We start from the raw sequence: 13,213 nt of genomic DNA on the forward strand, positions 1-13,213 counted from the left end.
TTTATTACACCATGAAACTCATGTGATGATTAAAAAGGAGACAAGATATATGCTGGATTACTGCAGTAAAAAGTAGGTGCAGAACATTAGATACTGTTATTTTAAGGCTTCCTTTTGCACTTTCATTGCTTTCATTTGCAGACTTCTTCCACCTATTTCTCAGTATTTTGTTACATAATCTGAACTGGAACTTCTCTGTAGTCAATAAGTGTGGGCATGATACATTCCACTTTATATGTTTCTACAGGAAATAAATAAATAAATGCCACCCCAGCTCTTGTTTGTTTTTAGAAGTTCCATAGAACCAGAGGAAATGCAAATTTTATAGCAAACTGACTGCTTTATATGATGAACATCTCTTCTGTAGCTGGCCAAGGAGGTAGGTAACATGATAACCATTTTGCAGAATGCAAAAAAAGTGATCTTAGAGCTGAAGAGTTTTTTTTTGCCTTTTTTTAAATTATTCTGATGCATTGCTTTTCACTTATTAAACAAGGTAAATCTATTTCTCCTAAAAATTGTCCAAGCAGTTGGTAATGAAATGCTAAAAAATTGTTATGTGTTAAGGACAAACTTAATTCACACCGATAAATAAAATAAAAAAGAAAGCTTATGAAGATATGAAGTATTCTCAATGAGTAAACTGCTAAGTGTGCTGTGAACATTCAGTATAAATAAACAGGTAGAAGAGAGGAGCTATATCAAGCAAGGACCACAGCTGAGTATATGAGACAGGACTAAGCTACACCAGTACACAGTCTGAAATGAACTGGAGCTATGGCAAATAATTCAAGAGCATGATTATATTTTATGAGACTAAACTTTTCTGTGTTTTTTATCTATAAAACTGTCAGGATACATTTGTATCTAATATTAAGTAATGCAGCACTAAATTTAGATCATTACAACACTGCAAGCATGTAAGAGGCAAATCATGCAGTCAATATTACAACATTGCAGCAAGCAAATAATGGATATTATTGTGTTTTCCATTTTCACCACACTTTCCCATGCACAGGAAGCCCTGTAAAGGATTCTGTCTTACCTCTTGTGAGAAGCATCTCCAAAGTTTGCATGCTAAAGAAATTTTATTTAAAGAAATAATTGATCAAATAGTAAGAGACACTGCAATTTTATGGACTTATTCCATCTTACAAGAAGATAATGTTCAATAAAGGAATTAAGTGACAGAGCCACAATATGTTCCTCCGGTTGGGTGGTTATCTAACAGGATTTTTCTTTAATACATTTATTATTGTTAAAGTGCATAAGATACACACTGCATCTGCATAATGACTAGGTTATTTTTATATGTGCTTGCAGCCCAGAAAGCCAACTGTACCTGTGTTCTTTTTGGCTGCGCCAAAAGAAGCATGTCCAGTGAGGTGATTCTCCCCTCTCTGCTCTGCTCTTGTGAGACCCCACCTCGAGTACTGTGTTCAGTTCTGGGGCCCCCGGCACAAGACGGACATGCACATATTAGAATAATTCCAGAGGAGGGCCATGAAGCTGATCAGAGGGCTGGAGCACCTCTCCTATGAAGACATGCTGAGTGTAGTGATAGGACAAGACATAATGGCTATAAATTAAAAGACCGTAGATTTAGGTTAGACATTAGGAGGAAATTCTTTACTCAGAGGATGGTGAGGCCCTTGCACAGGTTGCCCAGAGAAGCTGTGGATGCCCCATCCCTGGAAGTATTCAAGGCCAGGTTAGATGAGGCTTTGAACAACCTGGTCTGGTGGGAGGTGTCCCTGCCCATGGCAGGGGGGTGGAACTGGATGGTCTTTGAAGGTCCCTTCCAACCAAAACCATTATATGATTCTAGGATGTAAGGGAAACTCTGAAATCTCTGATGTGAGGTTGAACTTATGACAGCTATTGATGCTTCATTGTTAGTTTCCTGTTGCATCACAAGCACTGAACGCTCATTAGTCTCATTAAGCTTTTGGCCATTACCCTGTTTTTTTTTTTCCTTTTTTTTTTTTTTTTTTTTTTTTTTTTTTTTCCCATCTTGGCACTAGTCTAAAACTAAATAATAAAAAACCTTCCTTCCATCCCTGTACTCCTTTTAGGCTGGGTCAGAGTGGCAGTATTCTCTGTGGCATCTCATGGTAGTGCATTTTGGATTTGTGACCAAAAGAGTGTTGGCAATATGTCCATGTTTCAACTGTTGCTGAGCAGTGCTTGCACAGCATCAAGTCCTTCTCTGTTTCTCTCACTGCCCCCTGGCAAGGAAGCTAGGGGTGGGCAAGAACTGGGGAGGAAAACACAGGCAGAACAGCTGACCCCAACTGGTTATTTCTTATCAGGTGTCATTATGCTCAGCAATAAAAGCTGAAGGAAATAAGGAAGAAGGGGGAGACATTTGGAGTTATGCTGTTTGTCTTCCCAAGTAACAGTCATGTATGGTGAAGCCCTGCCTTCCTGGGAATGGCTGAACACCTGCATGCTGATTAGAAATAGATTCCTCATTTTGGTCTGCTTGCACAAACAGTTTTGCTTGGCCATTAAACTAACCTATTAAACTGTCTGAGCCCATGAGTTTTATTGGTTTTACCCATCCAATTCTCTTCCCTATCACACTGGGGTGGAGGGTGGGGGGTGGAGGGAAGAGTGGGGGAGCTGCTGGGTAGAGCTTAGATGCCTACTGGGGTTAACAAACAACAGCTCCCAAAAACCCTAGTAGGGGGTAACTGCCCTATTAACTGCACTAGTAGGCAGTTAAAAGTTCTGGCTTCATTGAAATTGCTGCTGGTTTCAGGGGGGTTGCATGATCAATGTATCTTCACTCCAAAATCTAGGCAAATTCAGCTCCAGATCAGGGTCTAAAGTTCTGCCTCAGGTTTATTTCAAACCTTTGTTGTTTATAAAGCCACTTTTGCTGGTTCTGATATGGACCAGTACTAGTTAGGTTTATATAGTGCTTGAGAAGGGCAAAAGACATTGGGATGTGGGTCTAAACTCAACAGGAACTCATGTATCAAAACCAAAACTAAATGAAAACAAAACAAGAAGAATAAAACACCAAATAATAATAATAAAAAAAAAGGCGGGGGGGGGGGGGGGGGGGGGGGAGGGGGGCACAACTGATATCTTATCAGCTTCCATGTCAAGTAGGGGTGTCAGTCCTTTACTGAGCTCACACAGACAACGAAACTGTTGGCCAGTGAGTGCAACGGGAAGTTTAAGACTTACCTCTGTGCCATGTGGGCTCACAGATCCTGTTAGACACAGAACAGGGCAGAAGCTAGGCCAATGCTTCATAGATCTGGTGTTACACACATTATCCTTTCCAGATCACTCTGTGAAGGCTTGAAATAAGAAGCTCCTAGCTCCTGCTGAATTGAGGACTGTGTGGGAGCTAGGACATACTCATTTTCACAGATTCTTCAAGATGTGCCTCTGACAAAGACAGCATCTCTGCCTAACGCTGAATTTGGGAGAACTGAGATCATGTAGCTATTGCCTATGTTAGAAGGAAAATATTGATTCTGTGAGGACCAGTGGCTAGAAGCTCTCTCTATATCCTGGGTGCAGCTGGGAAAAACTCCCTCTCCTTGCAAGTACCAGTCTACTTGAAGTACTATAGTTAAGTGTCTGAGACCTGGTATAAAAAGAATCTCATCCATCTGTGTCTGGTTGTGTAATTTTCTCCTTATTCCAATAATGAAGATTACATTTTTTAAAGATGTAAGTTTGTTGACTGTAGCATGACTGAAGATCCATTTTTTTTTTCCACAAGACTGAATTAAGGAAAAATTCCTAACAATTAAATAACTGCTTGATCTCACTAGGTCATGATTGATTCCTGTTCCTCTTTAATTTCATATAGCAGTAGCAAACTGAATGCTTTACTTTTTTTTTTTTCTTTCTTTCTTGACAAAAAAATTATGACAGAAGCATCTAAGGAACGGTTCTGCTTTGTGTTGCAACTGAGCTCAAAATATTGAAGCCAAAGTTTTCTGTAAGTCCCCATTGTAGTTATGACTAGTGCCCTGAAAGCATTCAGAAGGTGAGCACTGACTTGCCATATGTTTAACAATAAAGCCTTGAAGTTCTCACTATGATTTTTTTTTTTTTTTCCCCTGAACACTGCACAGTAGCAAGCACAGTCATTGTTCTGACAACACTGCAATCTATGGTTCTTCATTTTATGTACTACACTCTACAACTGAAGTGAAGTGGAATGTCACAGGGTATAACAAAAAACACACCAGAGAAGTACTAATATAAGAAAATGCACAATTGCTACAGGTTTCATCCAGCCCCCTTTGTAGCTCCTTTCCACTTTATCTGGCTAAGGTCAAAGCTCTCTGGAAAGGGTAAAGAAAAAGCACTGGGTGCTTTGGCTTGTTTACATAATTCTGGTATGCATATGCAAAACATGACTCAGTGATCTCAGCCTCCCTGGACATACTAGGTATGTAGATGAACTGAGGTATCATACATACACCCTGTTCATCATACAACTCACCTGCATTCTAGATTGGAACTGTTGGGCTTAAGTAAGAAAACTAAAGTCTTCAGTCCTGTGGTGAGTATAGGGCAGTCAGCAATTGCCTGTTGATAACTTTCATCGGAATGAACACTGAGGTATATTTATTACAGTAAATATGACAGTGATGCATAAGCTGGCGCCAATTGCTTAGAAGACAGTTCATTTGTACTTACAGATAAAAATCAAAATCTGTAAGTGTTAGAGAAGATTTGGGAGAACTTCTGTCATATTTGAAATTAAGCAAGGATGTTGCCAGTATTATTAAAATCAGCTTGCAACCGTTACTAATTTTTCTATTGGTTACTGACTGTTTCAATACAGAAGAGAAACCAGGTCTAAGAAGTGGATTACTTTAGACCAAAAATTACAAGGAAGACTTCATCAGCAGAATATTATGAGTACATGATGATCTGGTTACTTTAGCTGGAGAAATAATCCAGTTATTAACCATACTAATGCAAAAATTTAGGATTTTTATGATGTATAGCAGACCACTCAAACCCTTGCATAACCTCTTAAAATAAAGCCTTCCTTTTGGATATCACTTTCTATCCTATAATTGCACATAAGAGAAAACAACACTGTTTTGTTCTACGAATATAATGGACAGTAAGTTCTGCCTGTGCCATTCACCTATAATTATCTTTCCATTGTTATTTAGCAGTAAACAATTCTTCCCCTTTGTACAGTGGCTTTTAAAAGATATATTATCTTTCCATTCTACCTGTAGTTTTCTAAAATATAACTGTTATAAAACAGCATTGAAAAATTGTATGCACTGAGCAACTGAAAAATGACAAGTTAAGAAAAAACAGTAAGAATTTAGTAATTCAGATTTTCAGCTATATCAAAAATAGAAGATTTTAATGAACATGCTGGCTCCTTTCAGTCTTTTTATGTCTTTTCACTGCAAATTTTTGCTCTAAAACCTTTAGAATACTTATGATAAGGGATATATGGAAATTTAAATGTTATATTTAAATAATAATAGATTACAACATTGTGCATAAATTCTCCCTCTAATTGGATTTAAATATGCATTCCTTAGCTTTTATATAATTTTGTGTAGTGTGACCTTTGATAGAATTTGCCAAAAATTCATTATTCAAATGCTTGTTCTACGCTAAATATTCAAAAATCAGTTTCCACTTTCCTAAATATTAAACATAACGTTATACAGCTTAACCACACTATGTTTTATATTACTTACAACTACATTTATTCAAAAATTGATGATTGTATTTGTACGTATTTTCATTAAGTTAGACCATTTTGCTACCTAACTTGGGGCTCTTTGCACTTGTGACAGCTACAAAGCAATCGCACCAGTATTTGAAATGAAACTCTGCAAATGAGCCCAAGTAGATACATGCTTATAGTTCATTTGAAATATGGAATGCAAACAGGATTCTACATATGGCATTAATTTTCTGCACATTAAATTACTTAATCACTATTATTATTACCATTTATGTTTCATTACAACTGAAGCTAGTCAGAAAATAATTTACTGAGTATTTTGGAAGTGGTTGATACATAAAAGTAAAAATATGTTTTATACAAGATCCAATCTTCAGCTGCATTAAATTCAGATTGGAACAAAGAAATGTTATGCAAGTAATGTAGGAAAATTTCAGTGTTTCCTCAAAAGATGTAATGAAGCCCTGGAAGAGGTTGCCCAGAGAAGCTGTGGATGCCCCATCCCTAGAAGTGTTCAAGGCCAGGTTGGATGGGGCTTTGGGCAACCTGATCTGGTGGGAGGTGTCCCTGCCCATGGCAGGGGGGTTGGCACTTGATGGTCTTTAAGGTCTCATCCAACCCAAACCATTCTGTGATTCTGTTTCTAATGGCTCTCTATAGCACAATGACTACTAAAGCACATTAGCAGCTGCAGCAATGTTCCTCTATCAGATAAATAAAAAACAGATGTATGCTGAAGTCTGTAAGTAACCTAACACTCGGCAGTGTTAACCACGAGCAAATTCCCACAAAGCTTGTTCTTGCCACACTCCCCTCATCTGGCACAGTCCATGTGCCCACTACAGGCTCCAAAGCTAAATAGTTTATTGATCTTAGAGCACAGGAAGTTCCGCACTGACATGTGAAAGAACTTCTTCACGGTGAGGGTGACGGAGCATTGAAACAGGCTGCCTAGGGAGGCTATTGAGTCTCCTTCTCTGGAGATATTCAAGGCCTGTCTGGAAACCTACCTGGGCAGCCTGCTCTGGGGAACCTACTTTGGCAGGGGGGTTGGACCCGATGATCTTTCGAGGTCCCTTCTAACCCCTACAGTTCTGTGATTCTGTGATCAGGCAGTGTCAGTACCCTGCATTAGCAAGCAGATTTAGAATAATATGGGGTTGAGGAACATTTAAACAACAGGAATATCATAAAATGAGCGCAAATAGGCATAAATTCTCTACTGAAATATTTAGGAAGTTTTTGCAATTCATAACTGGGATGTTATTGACATAGCGTCAACAGTACCAGCCACTTCCCATAACATAGGAAAGACTTAAGATACCTCCTGTCTATTCCTATAGGTAGTCCTAATTTTTGTGACTGACAGATAGAAATCTCTTCATTTGCATCCTTACTTTTAGCAGTGATGTGAAATATCCATATACAAAAACAAACAAACAAACACAACAAACATAAAGAACCACCAAAGGATTGTTTTTCAGACGAAAATCAGTTATCTAGTTGAAGTAAAAAGGCTGCTACAGGTAGTGCAGATACATTTTAACACCACCACATGATTATGTTGCAGTTAGATCTGAAATTATAACAGGACACAGCTTTTAAAGCACAAAGGTGGAAAATTGGATTTGCCCGCATATGGCTTTTCCCATTCATAGTGAGATTTTTAACCGTATTATCCACACAATGAAACAGTCAGATTAACAAACTGGAAAGTCACTACAAATGAAAACTTGCACTTAAGCTGTTTTGTACAATGAAGAACTCCGCAATCCTGGATATCCAAAAGTCTGTTTTAAGAATGCTGATAAGGTCAATAACCAGCAAAACACAAACTGAGGAGTGCCTAAGGCTGAAAACATTTGCTAGTCCTGGTATTACTCTAACAGATATTCAGGATGCTGAAAAATTAAGTAATTTTCATTTAGATACCACTGCAGAAAATAGATTCCTTCTCTTAAAATGTTGTAGCTGTGACAGCTATGGACTTAACTCATGATTAGACTTCTTGACAAATAAGCCATGAAATAGAATTGAAAGTGTAGTTATTTCAGGAAAGTAGCTACTTACTCTATTTGCATTCATTTTGCTGTAGTTTGAAATAAAGATATATGATAGTTCAGTATTAAGTCCTAAACTGCATCACACTGAAGGACACTAGAAGTTTTTTTCCTTAAGTACTCTAAGCTTTTCATCAATGAACTGATGCTTTCTATATTACTAATAATATGGAAAAGTGTAAACGTAGATATTCCTAGTAATTTCTCTATTCATTTTCAAAGAAGAATTGCACCTCTGAATCGGGACTAATGTGAGAGCACTAAATTTGGTAGACCCATTTAGAAGCCTAGTTCTGCTCAGACCCAATCACTATGGGAGAGCTGATCACAACCATTAAGTTACGTGAAAACATGTTCTGTGCTCTGTAGCCCCAGACTCTAAGTCTTCCTGTCTTCTTGTCCATCCACTCAAAAAAGCCACACATTTAACTCTTGAGTGACATGATACCTTCAGCTATTTTTTAGCACTTCTTGTTTTTTGTTGTTGTTGTTTTCTTTCTGTTTTTCCAATTTGTAAATTGTTTGCAATTTGCTTGAGCTGAGCTGTACTAGTTGATTTTAATATTAAGAGAAATGTGGACCTCTCAGATCTCTGGGTATTTAGGTAAAGACTGACTGCTTTCTGTGGAGAAAAAAAAAAAACAAAAAACATATCATTTTATGATATGGTATATGCCTTGAAAGGTATATACCATATCAAGGTATATGCCTTGATGTTACAGGCACCTCTCACAGGCCAAAGCCCCAATAAAATGGAAAAAAAAATCAATTGAAATTCTATAGCAGATAAAAATCAGACAAAATATTAAAACTAGTTAATTGTTCCCTCTCAATACATTCAATGATGCACAGAATGAAAGTATAGTATAGCTTACTGGATCTGGATCTGTGTTATATTTAAAAGTACACAATGATGGCCTTGAGGGAAAAAAAAATAAAAAAAGAAAAGAAAAAAAAAGAAGCAATCACAAATTACTTCCTACTCAGGTTGAGGAGATGGAGGAGAGGAGTGGAAAGGAAAACACCTTATATTTCAGTTAGGATTTACTAAGTGTTCTAGAAAGCTTTTTCTACCTGATATATTTAATAAGACATAAGTATACAATATCACAGGAAATGAGATTGTGTGCTCAAAACACACACTATAATATCCAATGGAAAAAAAAATCCAAACAATAATAAAAGACAAGACACTCACCACACAGCAAAACCGCAGGTAGGACAAAGATACTAGTACTGTAAAATGCAACCTGATATTTTAGGATGAATTGGCTGTTAGTTTTTGTTTTTTGAAGAAAATATGTTCTTTGTTCCTGGACAAACTGTACTATAACTCATTACATATTGTAAATTAATATAAATACAAATGGTTGTTGAACTAACATGACCAAGCAAACTTTTCAGTTTCATGGCTCATGACTAATAGCATTGCAACTGCTGGTTAAAACACTTAGGACAACACTAAAAAGAAATCACTAATATAAAATATTTAATCTATCACAACAGCAGTGCCAACGTTTAGGAAGACTATAAACTTCAACACTCCTTCCCTCTTCCCTCCCCCCCCAAAAAAATAAAATAAAATAAAATAATCCTTCATAATCCTTCAAAGTTTTGTTGTCAGTTTTCAGTAAGCATGTAAAAAAAAGTACTGTGAGTTTTCCAAACATCTCAAGGCTTGTGAAAAAAATAGATCAGAATGCCAAAGTAGGCAGAAACTCAACTAGTATTTTCAAAGGAAGCCACACCACAACTGACCGCTGTAAAAGCAGAAATATGACAAACAAACAGAAATTCTCCAATATTACATTAGTATACGTACAAATGCATTTCATGCCATCACGCGCATGCCGGTGTTCACAGCCATCACACTTCCACCCTGTGAATCCAGGCTTGCAAGTGCACTGTCCGGTGACAGGGTCACAGGGAACAGGCAGGGAACCATACTGATCACACTCACATTCTTGGCAGGAGCCTCCTAGAGTTTGTGGGTTTCCCGTGTAGCCAGGAGAACATCTAAACATCGCAAATAAAAAACATGTTTGGCCAACTGAGAAGCAAGGTGTACTATAATGAATGTAATGAATGGCAAGACTGTAAACAAAAATAGGAATATCCATTTATGAACCACTGAAAAAAAACCTGTGGCGGTTTACAACTTGTTATGCATTTATAGATGGAGAAAATGCTGCAAACTGTCCAACAAAATGATAATGGGCATAATCTCATAACCAGGACATGGAACAGTCCAGACAGAAAGAGTATGAAAAAGTGATTTCAGTTAAATTTCTGTTACACTGACACAAAAGTTCCTACATTACCTATGTTTGCTTAAAAGACCTTTTTTTTTTTTTCTTTTTTTTTTTTTTTTCCCTCTCACCACTAGCCACTTGTATTTTGCATTAGAAGTGAAGTCTTAGTAGTCACTTGCTGATTGAGATCATCTTAATCCCAGTCTCGCTATGGATGGGACACTAGTTATATTTTGGGTTATTAATTTGCAGTTTTGTTATTAATATGTTTACATGTAAATGTTTTTCACAGTAGTGCCCATGCGGACATCATAATCACTTGAACATAGGGTAAGAATAACATCAAGTCACACTATAAATATGGTATCTAATTTTAGGTAAATGTAATGTTTTTTGTTTCAAATTCTGAGACTGAGGGATAAACAAAACAAAACCAAAAAGAAAGTACAACTTAGACAAGATTAGTGGTATAAATAATATTCACTATTAATTTACAGCATGTGTGTGTAGGAATGGCCTATTGTGGCTGACTTTGAACCACATATAGAAAGTAAATAACTTATCCAAAGGAATGTATTTAAATATTAGTAAACATACACTTATAGCATTGAGGAACATTGCTCTCCTTCATGTGTTTCCCCCCTTTCTATTCCTTCCTTTTTCATTTATCCTACCTTTCACAGTACTGGCCTTCATATCCATGTGGGCATTGAGTACACCGGTAATCACTAGGTCCTTCCACAACACAAGAAGGGCTGAAACTAAAACAAAAGCAAATAATAATAATAATAATAATAATAATAATAATAATAGAAAATAGCTTTTTGTGCTCTATTGCATCATCATTCTAATCAACTGGGCAGAAGGGTACATGGTAAGCTCTACACTTTAAAGCAAATGGCAGCAGTTTCTTATCTACTCATAAACACCCGTGGGAGACTTTTTTTTTAATCAAGAATTCTGCAATCATCTTGCTGTGATACTGGCAGAATTTAGACAAATTCTAGAAGGGCAGAGCCAACAAGAGTAGGATTCAATGAGACGAGCAAGTCAACAATGCCCATCTTGTAGGCCCGTGTGACTGAATGCTGCTCTCACTTAAAGTGATCAAGAAAAGGAAGTAATGGAAATGATGTGAGAGACATGGTTAAGAAACTGAACTAGCAGACATCCTGTCCTTCCAGTCAGTTTTAATATTACTTTGAATAAAAGGAAGAGAAAAGACTGCCTACAGACTAAAAAACCTTAAAGCTATATTCATGATCAGGAAGTGGTCATATTTTAATCAAAGATGACAGTGGATTATTTCTACTAAGTCATGATGTATGTGAATAACTGGTGAGTTCAGTGTGTACCTATGGGAACAGTGGGTAGTAGCATGCTTTGTTGGCACATAAAGTGCCTGCACAAACTGCTACAACAACAAAAAAAAGTGCTAGGAGGTGAAAATAAACACAACTGAATGTGAATATGTAAAAATCATTCAGATATTTATGAAATAAGAGCCAGAAAAGCACAGAGGTAGCTAGTGGTGAGCCCAAAGCTCCTTCCTGGCACAGTACAGTCAGCATCCTACTCTATCTTGCTTATAATGCATTAAATCGATAGTGATTGAATGAGTAATAAAATTATACCTTTGTAAAAAATGTAAACAAATTGATCTACTACTCACAAATTCATTATCCAACAAATTTTCAGCTCCATTACAATAGATTCCCACTCCCAGAAACAATTCATTCCTTCTGATTTTTTTTTTTCAGCTCATCATGTATGAAGCTGATGGCTGACTGTACAGAAATATAAAACAGTATATAAAACCTAAAACCTTAATGGAGTTCTGTAAAAGGTCATAAATTAAAATAATTGCACCACACATTCATAAATAGTATCACATCAGTCATGACATAAGAAACTAATGAGATGGCTCATTTGCTATCTACGTTTCATGCAGGTTATGATAATTCAACTAGCATACAATACTTGCATGTAGTTTGATTTTTTTCCTTAATAGGATCTCAAAGAGTTTTCACTAAGCTGCACGACACACAGAAATCCAACATGTGACACCTTCCTTTTCCACCTAATAATACAGCTTTATGGAATGGGCCTATCCCACCTAGTTAGGCATGTTGTCTAAGCCAACTGTTCAGGAATCTTCTATCAGATGTGGAAATATGAAGATGTACAGACAGGTATACACATGCAAAACACCTCTTCCCCCTCCGCAATGGTGGTTTCCTGCTGTTATAGGAGAGTTGCATAGTTTTCTTAAGTTTTCTGTCCCACTTCACTGATTCTACAGGCACATAAATTGTTGTTGGCTACTGCTACAGAGGTAGTAAGCCCATCCTTCATGTCTAGAGACATCTGAATCAAGCCCTAAAAAAAATTAGCAGTTCTGTTTCTGGACATGTTCAGATCTGTATCTTTTCCTGACAAGTGTGAAGAGACTGGATGACTATCCCATGATTAACTGTATCTACTAAGCTCAGAATGTTATTCATCTATCTCCTACAAGGGCTTTTAAACAAAAAAGCCTCTTTACAAGAGGCTTTATAAAAGGCCCTGTAAACATACTCTTGTGCAGACGGTGGAGCAGATGCTTTGCTCGCTCTCCTCCCTTCCTGAGGCAGCTCAGTGGTTTGGGTGCTCAGCCAGGACACACACACTGCTTGGAGTCCACATATTTCTCAACTGTAGAACATTTCAGAAACACCAGTTTCTTGTGCTTTAAGTTAGCTTTTAGTCAAAACAATGAAATGATTTCTGGAGCACAAATTTGAGAATAAATCTAAATTCTTGTAGCTGAGTGCCATAATCACTGAGGTGGACAGTCCTCCTCATTTTCCAATCTGCCACCTGCATTTCTGGGCAACCAAAGGTTCTTAAATACCAGGAAAAAAAAAAAAAAAAAAAAAAAAAAAGATTAAGAGGTATTTTCAGCACTTCCTGCTGCTAGTTAGCAACAAAGTGTTTTCCTGTGTATTGGCCAATCCGCAAAGCTGAGAAGCTTGGTTGATCATATTCTTAGCAATTTGAATGTCCTTTGTTAATATCAGCAAACAGAATGAATAACTAAGCCATAACAGAAAACATGCTTGTGAAAGAAAAAAAAAAAAAAAAAAATCAGAAAAATCTGTAGTCATAGGATCACAGAATCATAACATGGTTTGGGTTGGAAGGGACCTTAAAAGACCATC

General features: G+C 37.1%; 1 protein-coding gene across 9 annotated transcripts in view; it reads right to left on the minus strand.

The window, feature by feature from the left end:
• LAMA2 (laminin subunit alpha 2) overlaps positions 1-13,213 on the minus strand; it is a 401,748-nt gene that overhangs the window by 97,698 nt on the left and 290,837 nt on the right. For 8 of the 9 annotated variants that reach the window (XM_072036025.1, XM_072036019.1, XM_072036020.1 and 5 more), the window contains 2 exons: positions 10,688-10,774; positions 9,584-9,777 (listed from right to left, as the gene is read on the minus strand). In XM_072036025.1, the coding sequence (XP_071892126.1) occupies positions 9,584-9,777; positions 10,688-10,774 (281 nt within the window). The remainder of the gene's footprint in view (positions 1-9,583; positions 9,778-10,687; positions 10,775-13,213) is intronic. The other variant, XM_072036022.1, reaches the window with a different exon arrangement.

The sequence above is a fragment of the Anas platyrhynchos genome, chromosome 3, assembly GCF_047663525.1.
Source record: "Anas platyrhynchos isolate ZD024472 breed Pekin duck chromosome 3, IASCAAS_PekinDuck_T2T, whole genome shotgun sequence".
Taxonomy (NCBI): Eukaryota; Metazoa; Chordata; class Aves; order Anseriformes; family Anatidae; genus Anas; species Anas platyrhynchos.